A 19,676-nucleotide genomic window follows, 5' to 3' on the forward strand; every position below is an offset into this window, starting at 1 on the left:
ATGCTTAGGCTCATGTATAAAAATAACCAGTTGCCCATTATTTTGGCTACCATGGCTAGAAGAGATCTCAGCGACTTTGAAAGAGTCCTCCTCAAAGGAACATAAGGAGTTTAAAGGGTGTGTGTGTGTGTGTGTGTGTGTGTGTGTGTGTGTGTGTGTGTGTGTGTGTGTGTGTGTGTGTGTGTGTGTGTGTGTGTGTGTGTGTGTGTGTGTGTGTGTGTATATGGGAGACCCTGGAGCAGCGCCTTGAGACAACACTTTCCACCACGTAAAAAAAAAATAAAAAAATTTGGGAATTTCTTGTGGAAGAATTGGTGTCACATCCCTCCAATAGAGTTCCAGATACGTGTGGAATCTATGCCAAGGCACATTGAAGCTGTTCTGGTAGCTCGTGGTGTTTCCTTTATTTTGGCAGTTACCTGTAGACAACGTGGACCATTTCTCTGCCTGGGTTATACAATACGGCAATATGGCTATATTGTACGAACGAGCCACAGCCAAAGAAAAGCAACCTCAGACTAAATTGATTGTTACTGAGAGCTGTTTGTGCGGCTAGTGGTTTAATAAACAATACTGTACATTCAGCTAGCATAAGGCAAGGCTAGCGAACACAGACATCCCTAGAAACACCTTCCTAATACTGAGTTGCTCTCAGAACAGCCTCAATTCATCATGACATGGGCTCTACAAGGTGTTAAAGTGTTCCACAGGGATGCTGGTCCATGTTGACTCCAGGTTGGCTGGATGTCCTTTGGGTGGTGGACCATGCTTGATACACACGGGAAACTGTTGAGCGTGAAAAACCCAGCAGCGTTGCGATTCTTGACACAAACCGGTGCTCCTGGCACCTACTACCATACCCTGTTCAAAGGCACTTAAATCTTCTGTCTTCACCCTGGCACAAATACACAATCCATGTTTCAATTGTCTCAAGGCTTAAAAATCCTTCTTTAACATGTCTCCTCCCCTTCATTGACACGGATTGAAATGGATTTAACAAGTGACATCAATAAGGGATTATAACTTTCACCTGGATTCACCTGGTCAGTCTGTGTCATGGAAAGAGCAGGTGTTCTTAATGTTTTGTACACTCGGTACAAATGAGCCCCTTGAGTGATTTAGGAAATGTTATGCATTAAGGCTACACAGTAATCCCAGTAGTGATACTAGCGCTGCCATTGAAAGCCTTTCAGCAGTCCTACGCTCACCATTCCATCTAGTACTACTACTGTTCGTCATGGAGGTGGTGCTGTGGCTGCAATGGAAAGAACATTATTTGTGTGGTAGTTGGACTAGTAGTACAACTTCACACCTTCCCATGACAAGTCATGCATGTTAATGCTCTCCCTCTCTCCCTACCTCTCTCTCGCTATCTCTCTCTCTCTTTCTCTCCCCCTCTCTCTCTCCCTACCTCTCTCTCGCTATATCTATCCCCCTCTCTCTCACCCCCTCTCGCTCTCTCCCCCTCTCTCTCTCCCTACCCCCCCCCTCTCTCTCTTGCTATCTCTCTCCCTCTCTCCCTACCTCCCTCTCGCTATATCTCTCCCCCTCTCTCTCTCTCTCACCCCCTCTCTCTCTCTCCCCCTCCCTCTCTCCCTACCTCTCTCTCGCTATATCTATCCCCCTCTCTCTCTCCCCCTCTCACCCCCTCTCGCTCTCTCCCCCTCTCGCTCTCCCTACCCCCCCCTCTCTCTCTTGCTATCTCTCTCCCTCTCTCCCTACCTCCCTCTCGCTATATCTCTCCCCCTCTCTCTCTCTCTCACCCCCTCTCTCTCTCTCCCCCTCCCTCTCTCCCTACCTCTCTCTCGCTATATCTATCCCCCTCTCTCTCTCCCCCTCTCACCCCCTCTCGCTCTCTCCCCCTCTCTCTCTCCCTACCCCTCCCTCTCTCTCTTGCTATCTCTCTCCCTCTCTCCCTACCTCCCTCTCGCTATATCTCTCCCCCTCTCTCTCTCTCTCTCTCTCACCCCCTCCCTCTCTCCCTACCTCTCTCTCGCTATATCTATCCCCCTCTCTCTCTCCCCCTCTCACCCCCTCTCGCTCTCCCTACCCCCCCCTCTCTCTCTTGCTATCTCTCTCCCTCTCTCCCTACCTCCCTCTCGCTATATCTCCCCCCCTCTCTCTCTCTCTCTCTCTCACCCCCTCTCTCTCTCTCCCCCTCTCTCTCTCCCTACCTCCCCCCCTCTCTCTCTTGCTATCTCTCTCTCTCTCCCCCTCTCTCTCTCTTGCTATCTCTCTCTCTCCCCCTCTCTCTCTCTCTCTTGCTATCTCTCTCTCTCCCTGTCCTTTAGGATGCTGAAGCAGGTGTGATAAATGCTGCCGTAGGTGTGATAAATGCTGCCGTTTAAATCAAAGCTCTCCCCCCCTCCCCTCTCTCTTGATATCTCCCCCCCCCTCTCTCTCTCTTGCTATCTCTCCCCCCCTCTCTCTCTCTCTCTCTCTCTTGCTATCTCTCTCTCTCTCTCCCCCTCTCCCCCCCTCTCTCTCTCTTGCTATCTCTCTCTCTCCCTCTCTCCCTGTCCTTTAGGATGCTGAAGCAGGTGTGATAAATGCTGCCGTTTAAATCAAAGCTCTCCTCCTCCCCCCCCCCCTCTCTCTCTCCTCCTCTCTCCCCACTCTCTCTCCCCCTCTCTCTCCTCCTCTCTCCCCCTACCTAACTCTGGGGATAGGAGGATGTCTCCATGCAGATTGATATCAGGGGGCCCAGCCATATCCTGCAAGGGCTGAGTGATGGTCTGTCTGGATAGAAAATGAACTTCATTCCCTGCACGCTGGCAATGATTCATGTTTCCCCTCCAACCCCCACCACCACACCGTACCACAGTACACTGCTCTCTCCCTGGAAACATGTGGTCTATATCTTCCAGTGTAGCACCACCTGCCCACCCCAGCAAATCCCATTACCGTGTGGGTCTGTCTGTGTGAGTTATACTCAGCTGTATCCAAAGTGACCATTTAGTTTCCGTTAACCAGCTGAAATATTAAATAACTTCTTAGCTTGGTTGGCTTTTCTAACATTGGAGATATTTCGTTGGACGCCATTTTCGGGGTTTTTTTTCAAAGCGGGTGGCACACGAGCACCCCTTTTCCGTCGTCAAGGTGATCAGTGAGAGGACACCGTTGTAATAGAAAGGTTTTGAAGCAGAGACGTATGTATCCTAGTTAAAACCCTGACTAGGGTATGAAAGTGCTGTTATCCCCACTTGGTGTCTGAAGGGTGCTCACTGTGGCTGTGAGCTAAGTATCATCTGGCAGCCATCTTGTGGGAGACAGACCGGCACAGTATGCCCAGAAGGAGTCTGCAGTCGGAGGACACTGTGACCTCACCTTGAGTCACATGTATAGGAGACAGCTGCAGACAGCTCCGTTCTGCCCTGATACTGTTTGACAGTCAAACGTAGACTCTGGGTGGAATTAGTCAGAGCTCGCATGCTGTCCCCTTTTCCTCAACGAGGACACAGTAAAACATGTGAGTGGGCAGTGAGGAAGCGGAGAAAAGAGAACAGGAAGTCATTCCAATGATTTGACTTCATAAGGAGACTAGTACGGGCCTCCTCCCAGACAGACGTACTAGGTTCACTAACGAGCAGGTAGTCTTTGCCTGTGGATCTTCTCTTGACCACACAGGTTGGGTCAAGTCCCACCACGCGCCGTAGCTCTGGATTATCCCGCGGTATGAGCTTCTTTCCCGGGTGATTATCCCGCGGTATGAGCTTCTTTCCCGGGTGATTATCCCGCGGTATGAGCTTCTTTCCCGGGTGAGGGGACCTCCCTGTCTTCCTGCCCGAGGCTGAGTTAGCAGTGAACCCCTGGGCTCCCCTTTATCAACCAGGCCACCCCTCCTGGTCCATCTCTGCTAGCCACAGAGGTTAGCTCACTCCTGGTCCATCTCTGCTAGCTACAGAGGTTAGCCCCCTCCTGGTCCATCTCTGCTAGCCACAGAGGTTAGCTCACTCCTGGTCCATCTCTGCTAGCTACAGAGGTTAGCCCCCTCCTGGTCCATCTCTGCTAGCCACAGAGGTTAGCTCCCTCCTGGTAAATCTCCGCTAGCCACAGAGGTTAGCTCCCTCCTGGTCCATCTCTGCTAGCTACAGAGGTTAGCTCCCTGCTGGTCCATCTCTGCTAGCCACAGAGGTTAGCTCCCTCCTGGTCCATCTCTGCTAGCTACAGAGGTTAGCTCACTCCTGGTCCATCTCTGCTAGCTACAGAGGTTAGCTCCCTGCTGGTCCATCTCTGCTAGCCACAGAGGTTAGCTCCCTCCTGGTCCATCTCTGCTAGCTACAGAGGTTAGCTCACTCCTGGTCCATCTCTGCTAGCTACAGAGGTTAGCTCCCTCCTGGTAAATCTCCGCTAGCCACAGAGGTTAGCTCCCTCCTGGTCCATCTCTGCTAGCTACAGAAGTTAGCTCCCTGCTGGTCCATCTCTGCTAGCCACAGAGGTTAGCTCCCTCCTGGTCCATCTCTGCTAGCTACAGAGGTTAGCTCACTCCTGGTCCATCTCTGCTAGCTACAGAGGTTAGCTCACTCCTGGTCCATCTCTGCTAGCTACAGAGGTTAGCCCCCTCCTGGTCCATCTCTGCTAGCTACAGAGGTTAGCTCCCCCCTGGTCCATCTCTGCTAGCTACAGAGGTTAGCTCCCTCCTGGTCCATCTCTCCTAGCCACAGAGGTTAGCTCCCTCCTGGTCCATCTCTGCTAGCCACAGAGGTTAGCTCACTCCTGGTCCATCTCTCCTAGCCACAGAGGTTAGCTCCCTCCTGGTCCATCTCTGCTAGCCACAGAGGTTAGCTCACTCCTGGTCCATCTCTCCTAGCCACAGAGGTTAGCTCACTCCTGGTCCATCTCTGCTAGCCACAGAGGTTAGCTCATTCCTGGTCCATCTCTGCTAGCTACAGAGGTTAGCTCACTCCTGGTACATCTCTGCTAGCTACAGAGGTTAGCTCACTCCTGGTCCATCTCTCCTAGCCACAGAGGTTAGCTCCCTCCTGGTCCATCTCTGCTAGCCACAGAGGTTAGCTCACTCCTGGTCCATCTCTCCTAGCCACAGAGGTTAGCTCACTCCTGGTCCATCTCTGCTAGCTACAGAGGTTAGCCCCCTCCTGGTCCATCTCTGCTAGCTACAGAGGTTAGCTCCCCCCTGGTCCATCTCTGCTAGCTACAGAGGTTAGCCCCCTCCTGGTCCATCTCTGCTAGCTACAGAGGTTAGCTCCCCCCTGGTCCATCTCTCCTAGCCACAGAGGTTAGCTCACTCCTGGTCCATCTCTGCTAGCTACAGAGGTTAGCTCACTCCTGGTCCATCTCTCCTAGCCACAGAGGTTAGCTCACTCCTGGTCCATCTCTGCTAGCTACAGAGGTTAGCCCCCTCCTGGTCCATCTCTGCTAGCTACAGAGGTTAGCTCCCCCCTGGTCCATCTCTGCTAACTACAGAGGTTAGCTCACTCCTGGTCCATCTCTGCTAGCCACAGAGGTTAGCTCACCCCTGGTCCATCTCTGCTAGCCACAGAGGTTAGCTCCCTCCTGGTCCATCTCTGCTAGCCACAGAGGTTAGCTCCCTCCTGGTCCATCTCTGCTAGCCACAGAGGTTAGCTCCCTCCTGGTCCATCTCTGCTAGCCACAGAGGTTAGCTCACTCCTGGTCCATCTCTCCTAGCCACAGAGGTTAGCTCACTCCTGGTCCATCTCTGCTAGCCACAGAGGTTAGCTCATTCCTGGTCCATCTCTGCTAGCTACAGAGGTTAGCTCACTCCTGGTACATCTCTGCTAGCTACAGAGGTTAGCTCACTCCTGGTCCATCTCTCCTAGCCACAGAGGTTAGCTCCCTCCTGGTCCATCTCTGCTAGCCACAGAGGTTAGCTCACTCCTGGTCCATCTCTCCTAGCCACAGAGGTTAGCTCACTCCTGGTCCATCTCTGCTAGCTACAGAGGTTAGCCCCCTCCTGGTCCATCTCTGCTAGCTACAGAGGTTAGCTCCCCCCTGGTCCATCTCTGCTAGCTACAGAGGTTAGCCCCCTCCTGGTCCATCTCTGCTAGCTACAGAGGTTAGCTCCCCCCTGGTCCATCTCTCCTAGCCACAGAGGTTAGCTCACTCCTGGTCCATCTCTGCTAGCTACAGAGGTTAGCTCACTCCTGGTCCATCTCTCCTAGCCACAGAGGTTAGCTCACTCCTGGTCCATCTCTGCTAGCTACAGAGGTTAGCCCCCTCCTGGTCCATCTCTGCTAGCTACAGAGGTTAGCTCCCCCCTGGTCCATCTCTGCTAACTACAGAGGTTAGCTCACTCCTGGTCCATCTCTGCTAGCCACAGAGGTTAGCTCACCCCTGGTCCATCTCTGCTAGCCACAGAGGTTAGCTCCCTCCTGGTCCATCTCTGCTAGCCACAGAGGTTAGCTCCCTCCTGGTCCATCTCTCCTAGCCACAGAGGTTAGCTCCCTCCTGGTCCATCTCTGCTAGCCACAGAGGTTAGCTCCCCCCTGGTCCATCTCTGCTAGGCACAGAGGTTAGCTCACTCCTTCCTACTGTTAACACTTCACGGGTAGTTTGTGACACGGTATACTATGTGTCAGCGGGGGCTATTTTTGTGTACAACCCCAACGAGCAATCCAATATGTATTTATAGACCGCTCTGCGCTATTTTACACAGGATACGTTCAACCACTGGGTTATAGTACTTTTATAAGTGTGTCATAGTCAGACAATCCTGCTAGCGGCTGGTCCTCCCTTTCTAGTTGACCGGACAACACGGGTGAGTCACACTCGCTAAGTCCCGGGGATAGGGTTTCAGCTAAGACTAATTACTTGAAATTAATTCTTAGCTTGAAAGCAGGGATTCGACACTTTGTCTGACGAAGGACAAACTAGAGATACCCAGTGTGTCTCTTACAACGTTACCCTGGAGCTCCCTTGTGGTGTCCTGCTGGACCTCACAACATGGTCTGGCTGCAGGACACTTAAGGTGAAGCTCCTGAGTCTGTAGCTGTTATAATGCTACTCCTCTTCTTCAGCACTTTATTCAACAAGTCATTTAACTCGTTAGTTAAAACCAGTAAAACCTCTCTTTTGGTTCCACTAGTTAGTTAAAACCAGTAAAACCTCTCTTTTGGTTCCACTAGTTAGTTAAAACCAGTAAAACCAGTAACACCCCTCTTTTGGTTCCACTAGTTAGTTAAAACCAGTAACACCTCTCTTTTGGTTCCACTAGTTAGTTAAAACCAGTAACACCTCTCTTTTGGTTCCACTAGTTAGTTAAAACCAGTAACACATCTCTTTTGGTTCCACTAGTTAGTTAAAACCAGTAACACCTCTCTTTTGGTTCCACTAGTTAGTTAAAACCAGTAACACATCTCTTTTGGTTCCACTAGTTAGTTAAAACCAGTAAGACCTCTCTTTTGGTTCCACTAGTTAGTTAAAACCAGTAACACCTCTCTTTTGGTTCCACTAGTTAGTTAAAACCAGTAACACTTCTATTTTGATGGATTTGATCGTTTTTTTATTAAGCAACAATAATACACTAGCTTCTAACAATAACAATCAAGTTAAAACCTTACTTTAGCCCAAAAGTCGTTTAACTTCTAATACATCAATCAGCTCCTGATCTGTCTTTCCCAGAATCTCCACTCCCTATCTTTTACATTGTGTTTATACCCTTAATTGCCAAGCCCAAGCCTCCTTTGACTACAGCCACACAACACATTCTCCCCCTTTACACGTGACGTTTAAGCCAAGTCCATAACACGTCTCCTTTACACATGATGTCTACACAGAGTCAGGTAACATGTCTCCTTTACACATGATGTCTACACAGAGTCAGGTAACACGTCTCCTTTACACATGATGTCTACACAGAGTCAGTTAACACGTCTCCTTTACACATGATGTCTACACAGAGTCAGGTAACATGTCTCCTTTACACATGATGTCTACACAGAGTCAGTTAACATGTCTCCTTTACACATGATGTCTACACAGAGTCAGTTAACACGTCTCCTTTACACATGATGTCTACACAGAGTCAGTTAACACGTCTCCTTTACACATGATGTCTACACAGAGTCAGTTAACACGTCTCCTTTACACATGATGTCTACACAGTCAGTTAACACGTCTCCTTTATACATGATGTCTACACAGAGTCAGGTAACACGTCTCCTTTACACATGATGTCTACACAGAGTCAGGTAACACGTCTCCTTTACACATGATGTCTACACAGAGTCAGTTAACACGTCTAGTTTACACATGATGTCTACACAGAGTCAGGTAACATGTCTAGTTTACACATGATGTCTACACAGAGTCAGGTAACACGTCTCCTTTACACATGATGTCTACACAGAGTCAGGTAACACGTCTCCTTTACACATGATGTCTACACAGAGTCAGTTAACACGTCTCCTTTACACACGATGTCTACACAAAGTCAGTTAACACGTCTCCTTTACACATGATGTCTACACAGAGTCAGTTAACATGTCTAGTTTACACATGATGTCTACACAGAGTCAGGTAACACGTCTCCTTTACACATGATGTCTACACAGAGTCAGTTAACACGTCTCCTTTACACATGATGTCTACACAGTCAGTTAACACGTCTCCTTTACACATGATGTCTACACAGAGTCAGTTAACACGTCTCCTTTACACATGATGTCTACACACAGTCAGTTAACACGTCTCCTTTACACATGATGTCTACACAGAGTCAGTTAACACGTCTCCTTTACACATGATGTCTACACAGAGTCAGGTAACACGTCTCCTTTACACATGATGTCTACACAGAGTCAGTTAACACGTCTCCTTTACACATGATGTCTACACAGAGTCAGTTAACACGTCTCCTTTACACATGATGTCTACACAAAGTCAGTTAACACGTCTCCTTTACACATGATGTCTACACAGAGTCAGGTAACATGTTTCCTTTACACATGATGTCTACACAGTCAGTTAACACGTCTCCTTTACACATGATGTCTACACAGAGTCAGTTAACACGTCTCCTTTACACATGATGTCTACACAAAGTCAGTTAACACGTCTCCTTTACACATGATGTCTACACAGAGTCAGTTAACACGTCTCCTTTACACATGATGTCTACACAGAGTCAGTTAACACGTCTAGTTTACACATGATGTCTACACAGAGTCAGTTAACACGTCTAGTTTACACATGATGTCTACACAGAGTCAGTTAACACGTCTCCTTTACACACGATGTCTACACAGAGTCAGTTAACACGTCTCCTTTACACATGATGTCTACACACAGTCAGTTAACACGTGTCCTTTACACACGATGTCTACACAGAGTCAGTTAACATGTCTCCTTTACACATGATGTCTACACAGAGTCAGTTAACACGTCTAGTTTACACATGATGTCTACACAGAGTCAGGTAACACGTCTCCTTTACACATGATGTCTACACACAGTCAGTTAACACGTCTCCTTTACACATGATGTCTACACACAGTCAGTTAACATGTCTCCTTTACACATGATGTCTACACAGAGTCAGTTAACACGTCTAGTTTACACATGATGTCTACACAGAGTCAGGTAACACGTCTCCTTTACACATGATGTCTACACACAGTCAGTTAACACGTCTCCTTTACACATGATGTCTACACAGAGTCAGTTAACACGTCTCCTTTACACATGATGTCTACACAGAGTCAGTTAACACGTCTCCTTTACACATGATGTCTACACAGAGTCAGTTAACACGTCTCCTTTACACATGATGTCTACACACAGTCAGTTAACACGTCTCCTTTACACATGATGTCTACACACAGTCAGTTAACACGTCTCCTTTACACATGATGTCTACACAGAGTCAGTTAACACGTCTCCTTTACACATGATGTCTACACAGAGTCAGTTAACACGTCTCCTTTACACATGATGTCTACACAGTCAGTTAACACGTCTCCTTTACACACGATGTCTACACAGAGTCAGTTAACACGTCTCCTTTACACATGATGTCTACACAGAGTTAGTTAACACGTCTCCTTTACACATGATGTCTACACAGAGTCAGTTAACACGTCTCCTTTACAGATGATGTCTACACAGAGTCAGTTAACACGTCTCCTTTACAGATGATGTCTACACAGAGTCAGTTAACACGTCTCCTTTACACATGATGTCTACACAGAGTCAGGTAACACGTCTAGTTTACACATGATGTCTACACAGAGTCAGTTAACACGTCTCCTTTACACATGATGTCTACACAGAGTCAGGTAACACGTCTAGTTTACACATGATGTCTACACAGAGTCAGTTAACACGTCTCCTTTACACACGATGTCTACACAGAGTCAGTTAACACGTCTCCTTTACACATGATGTCTACACAGAGTCAGTTAACACGTCTCCTTTACACATGATGTCTACACAGTCAGTTAACACGTCTCCTTTACACATGATGTCTACACAGAGTCAGTTAACACGTCTCCTTTACACATGATGTCTACACAGAGTCAGGTAACACGTCTCCTTTACACATGATGTCTACACAGAGTCAGGTAACACGTCTCCTTTACACGTGATGTCTACACAGAGTCAGTTAACACGTCTCCTTTACACGTGATGTCTACACAGAGTCAGTTAACATGTCTCCTTTACACATGATGTCTACACACAGTCAGTTAACACGTCTCCTTTACACATGATGTCTACACAGAGTCAGTTAACACGTCTCCTTTACACATGATGTCTACACAGAGTCAGTTAACATGTCTCCTTTACACATGATGTCTACACAGAGTCAGTTAACACGTCTCCTTTACACATGATGTCTACACACAGTCAGTTAACACGTCTCCTTTACACATGATGTCTACACACAGTCAGTTAACACGTCTCCTTTACACATGATGTCTACACACAGTCAGTTAACACGTCTCCTTTACACATGATGTCTACACAGAGTCAGTTAACACGTCTCCTTTACACATGATGTCTACACAGAGTCAGTTAACACGTCTCCTTTACACACGATGTCTACACAGAGTCAGTTAACATGTCTCCTTTACACATGATGTCTACACACAGTCAGTTAACACGTCTCCTTTACACATGATGTCTACACAGAGTCAGTTAACACGTCTCCTTTACACATGATGTCTACACAGTCAGTTAACACGTCTCCTTTACACATGATGTCTACACAGAGTCAGTTAACACGTCTCCTTTACACATGATGTCTACACAGAGTCAGGTAACACGTCTCCTTTACACATGATGTCTACACAGAGTCAGGTAACACGTCTCCTTTACACGTGATGTCTACACAGAGTCAGTTAACACGTCTAGTTTACACGTGATGTCTACACAGAGTCAGTTAACATGTCTCCTTTACACATGATGTCTACACACAGTCAGTTAACACGTCTCCTTTACACATGATGTCTACACAGAGTCAGTTAACACGTCTCCTTTACACATGATGTCTACACAGAGTCAGTTAACACGTCTCCTTTACACATGATGTCTACACACAGTCAGTTAACACGTCTCCTTTACACATGATGTCTACACACAGTCAGTTAACACGTCTCCTTTACACATGATGTCTACACAGAGTCAGTTAACACGTCTCCTTTACACATGATGTCTACACAGAGTCAGTTAACACGTCTCCTTTACACATGATGTCTACACAGTCAGTTAACACGTCTCCTTTACACACGATGTCTACACAGAGTCAGTTAACACGTCTCCTTTACACATGATGTCTACACAGAGTTAGTTAACACGTCTCCTTTACACATGATGTCTACACAGAGTCAGTTAACACGTCTCCTTTACAGATGATGTCTACACAGAGTCAGTTAACACGTCTCCTTTACAGATGATGTCTACACAGAGTCAGTTAACACGTCTCCTTTACACATGATGTCTACACAGAGTCAGGTAACACGTCTAGTTTACACATGATGTCTACACAGAGTCAGTTAACACGTCTCCTTTACACATGATGTCTACACAGAGTCAGGTAACACGTCTAGTTTACACATGATGTCTACACAGAGTCAGTTAACACGTCTCCTTTACACACGATGTCTACACAGAGTCAGTTAACACGTCTCCTTTACACATGATGTCTACACAGAGTCAGTTAACACGTCTCCTTTACACATGATGTCTACACAGTCAGTTAACACGTCTCCTTTACACATGATGTCTACACAGAGTCAGTTAACACGTGTCCTTTACACACGATGTCTACACAGAGTCAGTTAACATGTCTCCTTTACACACGATGTCTACACAGAGTCAGTTAACACGTCTAGTTTACACATGATGTCTACACAGAGTCAGGTAACACGTCTCCTTTACACGTGATGTCTACACAGAGTCAGTTAACATGTCTCCTTTACACATGATGTCTACACAGAGTCAGTTAACATGTCTCCTTTACACATGATGTCTACACACAGTCAGTTAACACGTCTCCTTTACACATGATGTCTACACACAGTCAGTTAACACGTCTCCTTTACACACTACCAGTTAACACGTCTCCTTTACACATGATGTCTACACACAGTCAGTTAACACGTCTCCTTTACACATGATGTCTACACAGAGTCAGTTAACACGTCTCCTTTACACATGATGTCTACACAGAGTCAGTTAACATGTCTCCTTTACACATGATGTCTACACAGAGTCAGTTAACACGTCTCCTTTACACATGATGTCTACACACAGTCAGTTAACACGTCTCCTTTACACATGATGTCTACACACAGTCAGTTAACACGTCTCCTTTACACATGATGTCTACACACAGTCAGTTAACACGTCTCCTTTACACATGATGTCTACACAGAGTCAGTTAACACGTCTCCTTTACACATGATGTCTACACAGAGTCAGTTAACACGTCTCCTTTACACATGATGTCTACACAGTCAGTTAACACGTCTCCTTTACACACGATGTCTACACACAGTCAGGTAACACGTCTCCTTTACACATGATGTCTACACAGAGTCAGTTAACACGTCTCCTTTACACACGATGTCTACACAGAGTCCATAACACGTCTCCTTTACACATGATGTCTACACAGAGTCAGTTAACACGTCTAGTTTACACATGATGTCTACACAGAGTCAGTTAACACGTCTCCTTTACACATGATGTCTACACAGAGTCAGTTAACACGTGTCCTTTACACACGATGTCTACACAGAGTCAGTTAACACGTCTCCTTTACACATGATGTCTACACAGTCAGTTAACACGTCTCCTTTACACACGATGTCTACACACAGTCAGGTAACACGTCTCCTTTACACATGATGTCTACACAGAGTCAGTTAACACGTCTCCTTTACACACGATGTCTACACAGAGTCCATAACACGTCTCCTTTACACATGATGTCTACACAGAGTCAGTTAACACGTCTAGTTTACACATGATGTCTACACAGAGTCCATAACACGTCTCCTTTACACATGATGTCTACACACAGTCAGTTAACACGTCTCCTTTACACATGATGTCTACACAGTCAGTTAACACGTCTCCTTTACACATGATGTCTACACAGAGTCAGTTAACACGTCTAGTTTACACATGATGTCTACACAGAGTCAGGTAACACGTCTCCTTTACACGTTATGTCTACACAGAGTCAGGTAACACATTGGTTCCTTCATAGATACAGCTACCACATCATGTTTCCCTCCCAACTCTAAACAGATAGATACAGCTGCCACCAGCATCTAATAACATAATTTTATTGAAACGGAAAATGTTTTGACACTTAAATGCCAAAAAAATTATAATAATCTGGTAATTTAATCCCTGTTCGTTGTCGATGCTACAAAACAAGTATTTAACATTTGTGGCCCACAGCACAAATGGCGTCAAAAATGGAGTCTCGGGAGGAGTTTAAGTCAATCATAAAAGCACATGAAAAGTTTTGAAAGAGAAGTGTAATGTCAATAGAACAGCATTGCAGTAATTGTACCCTATAAAGTGTCTGAAGGCTGCCGGTTTAAGGATAATGAGAGAGAGAGAGAGGACAGCGGAGCGACATCCCATAATCAACACCTCAAATCTCCTGACACCAGCAAAACGGTGATAAGGAGATAAATATAAGTTTGACAGTAACTGAGGCAACAAGACGGGAGCATAATGTGATCGCGCAGACGGAGAAAAATAGAATGGCGTAAAAGACGAGCGTGATAGAAGATATCCCACGGGGCGGGTGGAAAGGACATGTGTTAGAACGGATGGATCTGCAGGTTCTTATAGCTTCCCAGGTACATACACAGCCTTCACACCGACTCTCTGCACCAACATGCCAACACTCCAAAATAACAACACATTCTACAAAAGAGATATTAAAGTTCTACACATTACGATGAGTTATACCCCTTTCATACCGTAGCACCTTGATACAAGACCAATGTCCACCGGTGGACAGATCCAATCCCAGATCCCCTTATCATAGATCCAATCATAGATCCCCTTATCACAGATCCAATCACAGATCCCCTTATCACAGATCCAATCACAGATCCCCTTATCACAGATCCAATCACAGATCCAATCCCAGATCCCCTTATCACAGATCCAATCACAGATCCCCTTATCACAGATCCAATCCCAGATCCCCGTTTCACAGATCCAATCATAGATCCCCTTATCACAGATCCAATCCCAGATCCCCTTATCACAGATCCAATCATAGATCCCCTTATCACAGATCCAATCATAGATCCCCTTATCACAGATCCAATCATAGATCCAATCCCTTGGGAGAAACTAAAAGGCCATACTTTAACCCTTCAGATGAAATGGAAACCCCTTCACAGCAGAAGAAATACAACCCAGTCCAGTATATGAAGTCCACCCCCCCCCCCCCCCCCTTTTTGCAATTGATCAAAAGGTAAGATAACCGTAATAGAGATTTGTTAGCAATTGATTAAAGGTCACATGTAGCCTAACAGATGTTGAAGAATAATAAAAATATCAATATCGGGCAGAAATATGGGTCTTAGTCCACACGCAACATCATAACAATGATGAAGTAGTTTTTGGGACTGGCGGCAGAATATGTATCAAGAAACATTCAACGTCATTTCTAATGAAGAAATGCTGAGCTACTTCCTTCAGGTGAAATAAACAGAGGTAGACAGTTTACACATGATAGAGAGAGAGGTGAAATACACAGAGGTAGACAGTTTACACATGATAGAGAGAGAGGTGAAATAAACAGAGGTAGACAGTTTACACATGATAGAGAGAGAGGTGAAATAAACAGAGGTAGACAGTTTACACATGATAGAGAGAGAGGTGAAATAAACAGAGGTAGACAGTTTACACATGATAGAGAGAGAGGTGAAATAAACAGTTTACACATGATAGAGAGAGAGGTGAAATAAACAGAGGTAAACAGTTTACACATGATAGAGAGAGAGGTGAAATAAACAGAGGTAGACAGTTTACACATGATAGAGAGAGAGAGGTGAAATAAACAGAGGAAGACAGTTTACACATGATAGAGAGAGAGAGGTGAAATAAACAGAGGTAGACAGTTTACACATGATAGAGAGAGAGAGGTGAAATAAACAGAGGTAGACAGTTTACACATGATAGAGAGAGAGGTGAAATAAACAGAGGTAGACAGTTTACACATGATAGAGAGAGAGGTGAAATAAACAGAGGTAGACAGTTTACACATGATAGAGAGAGAGGTGAAATAAACAGAGGTAGACAGTTTACACATGATAGAGAGAGAGGTGAAATAAACAGAGGTAAACAGTTTAATACGTGCTTGTCTAAAGAACCCAATGAGAGCGTTCGTATGCTGTGGGAAACTATCTTGTGAGTGAGAACAACACATCCCCCCCCTAAAAATATAGCAGGCAAATTGTCGAATATATATTCATTCCTTTGTCGAGAAGGTGAAAGAGATTCATTTACACACGTATAGCCTTTTTTAAAAATAGGACGTAATTGCGGTTAGCCAGTGATGGCTTTTAAAGAGGATAGCTGAACATTCCAAGTGTCCTCCAAAAAGCCATGGCGTCACGAGGTGGAAACCGGTACAGGTTTAAACTGTGGTAACACCGGTGAACGTTAACGAGGTACTCACCCTAAGGACACCACTTCTCCTGAAGCACTCTTCTGTGTTACTTGACTGAAGGGACACAGCTCGTAAATATACCTTCAGAGAAGAATAGAACAAAAAATATATTTTAGAAAATGAGTTACGTTTCACCATGTCCTGTTGAACATGGTGGTATTTTCACTCTTCATATTGCTCTGCACTAATCTCCATGATGTGTCCAGTTCTATGTTCATTTACAAACTATATATTGATGTGGAAAATACATTGGGACAGTTTCCCAGACACAAATTAAGCCTGGACTTGGATATCGAGATTGCTTTTTAATTCCAGGACTAGGCTTAATCTGTGTCCGGGAAACTATCCCCTTAATATACAGTGCCAGTCAAAAGTTTGGACACACCTACTCATTCAAGGGTTCATTATTATTTTACTATTTTCTACATTGTAGAATAATAGACTTCAAAACTATGAAATAACACATGTGGAATCATGTAGTAACCAAAAAAGTGTTAAACAAATCAAAATATTTATTTTATTTTAGATTCTTCAAAGTAGCCACCCTTTGCCTTGATGACAGAATTGCACACTTTTTGATGACAGAATTGCACACTTTTTAAAAAACTTTTAACAAGGCACACCTGTTAATTTAAATGCATTCCAGGTGACTACCTCATTTAGCTGGTTGAGAGAATGCCAAGAGTGTGCAAAGCTGTCATCAAGGCAAAGGGTGGCTACTTTGAAGAATCTCAAATATAAAATATATTTTGATTTGTTTAACCCTTTTTTGGTACTACATGATTTCATATGTGTTATTTAATAGTTTTGATGTCTTCATTATTATTTTACAATGTAGAAAATAGTAAAAATAAAGAAAAACCCTTGAATGAGTTGGTGTGTCCAAACTTTTGACTGGTAGTGTACATCCCTTCTGTCACACAGCTATATGAGGAAGGTACGAAGACGAACGCAGACATACAGACACAGGCCAGTATTATTGAACAAAGCCCTGTTGGCCACCATTTTGTCTCAACTCTCTGACAAGGAGCCACTGGTGGCCACGCACAGCTTTTCTACCCAGACTCAGGAGACTGGAGAAGCTAGCAATTAGAGCAGGCCGTTGTTAATGTTGGCTAGCGAGCGCCAGAGAGTGGAAAAGACAGAGAAGAGCTCCAGTAAACTGATCAAAGAACTGGACGGAGGTAAGCCAGCAGGGGTTGTTCTTGACATTTGAACCAATGCATTGACTAATACAAAAGAAAAGAAGAGGCCAAGTCAACCAAAATGAAAGAGAGTGAGAGAGGAAGAGAAAGAGCAAGGGACGGGGTGGAAGAAAGGTGGACGTGAAAGTGGATGTGGGTCGGGGAGGGGGAGGGGTCAAAAGCAGTGAGAGAAAAAGAAAGATGAAAGAAAGAAAACAATGAATATCAGAGAAGAGAGAGCGGGTAGAGAGAGAGGGGGTAGAGAGAGAGAGGGTAGAGAGAGGGGGTAGAGAGACAGGGGGTAGAGAGAGAGAGGGGGTAGAGAGATAGGGGGGGGTAGAGAGAGAGGGGGTAGAGAGAGAGAGGGGGTAGAGAGAGAGAGGGGGTAGAGAGAAGGGTAGAGATAAAGAGGGGTAGGGAGATAGAGAGAGGGGTAGGGAGATAGAGGGGGTAGAGAGAGAGAGAGGGGTAGGGAGATAGAGGGGGTAGAGAGAGAGAGAGAGAGGGGTAGAGAAAGAGAGAGGGGTAGGGAGAGAGAGAGAGAGGGGTAGAGAGAGAGAGAGAGAGGGGTAGAGAGAGAGGGGGGGTAGAGAGAGAGGGGTAGAGAGAGAGGGGAGTAGAGGGAGAGGGGTAGAGAGGGAGAGGGGTAGAGAGATAGAGGGGGTAGAGAGAGAGAGGGTAGAGAGAGAGAGGGGGTAGAGAGAGAGAGGGGGTAGAGAGAGAGGGTAGAGAGAGAGGGGGTGGCGAGAGAGGGGGGGTAGAGTGAGAGGGGTAGATAGATAGAGGGGGGATGAGAGAGAGAGAGAGGGGGATCGCGAGAGGGGGGTAGAAAGAGAAACAGAGGGGGGTAGAGAGAGAGGGGGGGTAGAGCGAGAGAGAGAGAGACAGAGGGGTAGCGAGAGAGAGAGGTGGGTAGCGAAAGAGAGAGGGGGGTAGTGAGAGAAAGAGAGGGGGGTAGAGAGAGAGAGGGGGGATCGCGAGAGGGGGGTAGAAAGAGAAAGAGAGGGGGGTGAGAGAGAGAGGGTAGAGAGAGAGTGGGGGTAGAGAGAGAGGGGGTAGAGAGAGAGGGGGTAGAGAGATAGAGGGTAGAGAGAGAGAGGGGGTAGAGAGATAGAGGGTAGAGAGAGAGAGGGGGTAGAGAGAGGGGATATAGAGAGGGGTAAAGAGAGAGAGCGGTAGAGATAGAGAGGGGTAAAGAGAGAGAGGGGTAGAGAGAGAGGAGTAGAGAGATAGAGGGGGGTAGAGAGAGAGATGGGGTAGAGAGAGAGAGGGGGGTAGATAGAGAGCGGGGTAGAGAGAGAGGGGGGGTAGTGAGAGAGAGGGGGTAGTGAGAGAGAGAGGGGGGTAGAGAGAGAGCGGGGAAGAGAGAGAGGGGGTAGAGAGAGAGAGAGAGGTAGCGAGAGAGGGGGGTAGAGAGAGAGAGAGAGGGGGGCTAGAGAAAGAGGGGTTAGAGAGAGAGAGGGGGGAAGAGAGAGAGAGAGGGTAGAGAGAGGGGAGATAGAGAGGGGGAGAGAGGGGTAAAGAGAGAGAGAGGGGTAGAGAGAGAGAGGGTAGAGAGAGGGGGAGAGAGGGGTAAAGAGAGAGAGAGTGGTAGTGAGAGGGAGAAGAGGGTAGAGAGAGAGAGAGGGTGGTAGCGAGAGAGAGAGGGTGGTAGCGAGAGGGAGAGGAGGGTAGAGAGAGAGACTGGGGGGGTAGCGAGAGAGAGAGGAGGGTAGAGAGAGAGACTGGGGGGGTAGCGAGAGAGAGAGGGGTAGCGAGAGAAAGGGAGGGTAGAGAGAGGTAAGTGATTGGGCACGGAGTTCTCCGTTCATAAGGATGTTTGCGTTGAATGTTTCTTGTCTCCAGGAGTTCCGTTTAAACATTTATCCTTTTCATGTCGAATGTATGCTTGTCCTCCTTCCCTTTCTGACTGGGAAAATGTTGCAGAGAAAACACTGTATATAATGTCTCAATAGTGTATCCTCCTGTACAGTGTTTCACCTACCATTACTAGGCCTAGCTTTGACCCACAGCCCAAAAGATATTTGTCACAACAAATGTTTTGAGTCGGCAGCCATGTGATGTACATATGCCTCTGTGTTGTGGGGGCCTTTTGTGCCTGTTTCTCCCCGCACAAAAAAAAACTACATCTAGAGGGAAAACCTGTATTTGACTCCAAATAGAGAGGATTTAATAAGTACAAATGAAAAGTAATTTCCACACAGTATTTTTCTTGTCTCCTGGAAGAGTGAGGTGTCCTTGTGAGGATTCCTTTGCAGAACTGGCCCCGACCCACTAAAAGACCCTCAACGTCAACAGTCCAGCCCGATATCCCAGTGACGCCTTACAGTAGCTCCGCCTGGGAGCCCATGTCTTTTACAGCACTA

The 19,676-nt window shown here is 46.2% G+C and overlaps 1 protein-coding gene across 3 annotated transcripts in view; it reads right to left on the bottom strand.

Annotated features, from left to right (window-relative positions):
* LOC139534705 (glucosidase 2 subunit beta-like) overlaps positions 1-19,676 on the bottom strand; it is a 280,149-nt gene that overhangs the window by 44,574 nt on the left and 215,899 nt on the right. For 2 of the 3 annotated variants that reach the window (XM_071334091.1, XM_071334089.1), the window contains one exon: positions 16,136-16,207. The exons of the other annotated variant lie outside the window; for it this stretch is intronic. In XM_071334091.1, the coding sequence (XP_071190192.1) occupies positions 16,136-16,207 (72 nt within the window). The remainder of the gene's footprint in view (positions 1-16,135; positions 16,208-19,676) is intronic. 3 annotated transcript variants of the gene reach the window in all.

This window comes from Salvelinus alpinus, chromosome 11 (assembly GCF_045679555.1).
Source record: "Salvelinus alpinus chromosome 11, SLU_Salpinus.1, whole genome shotgun sequence".
Taxonomy (NCBI): domain Eukaryota; kingdom Metazoa; phylum Chordata; class Actinopteri; order Salmoniformes; family Salmonidae; genus Salvelinus; species Salvelinus alpinus.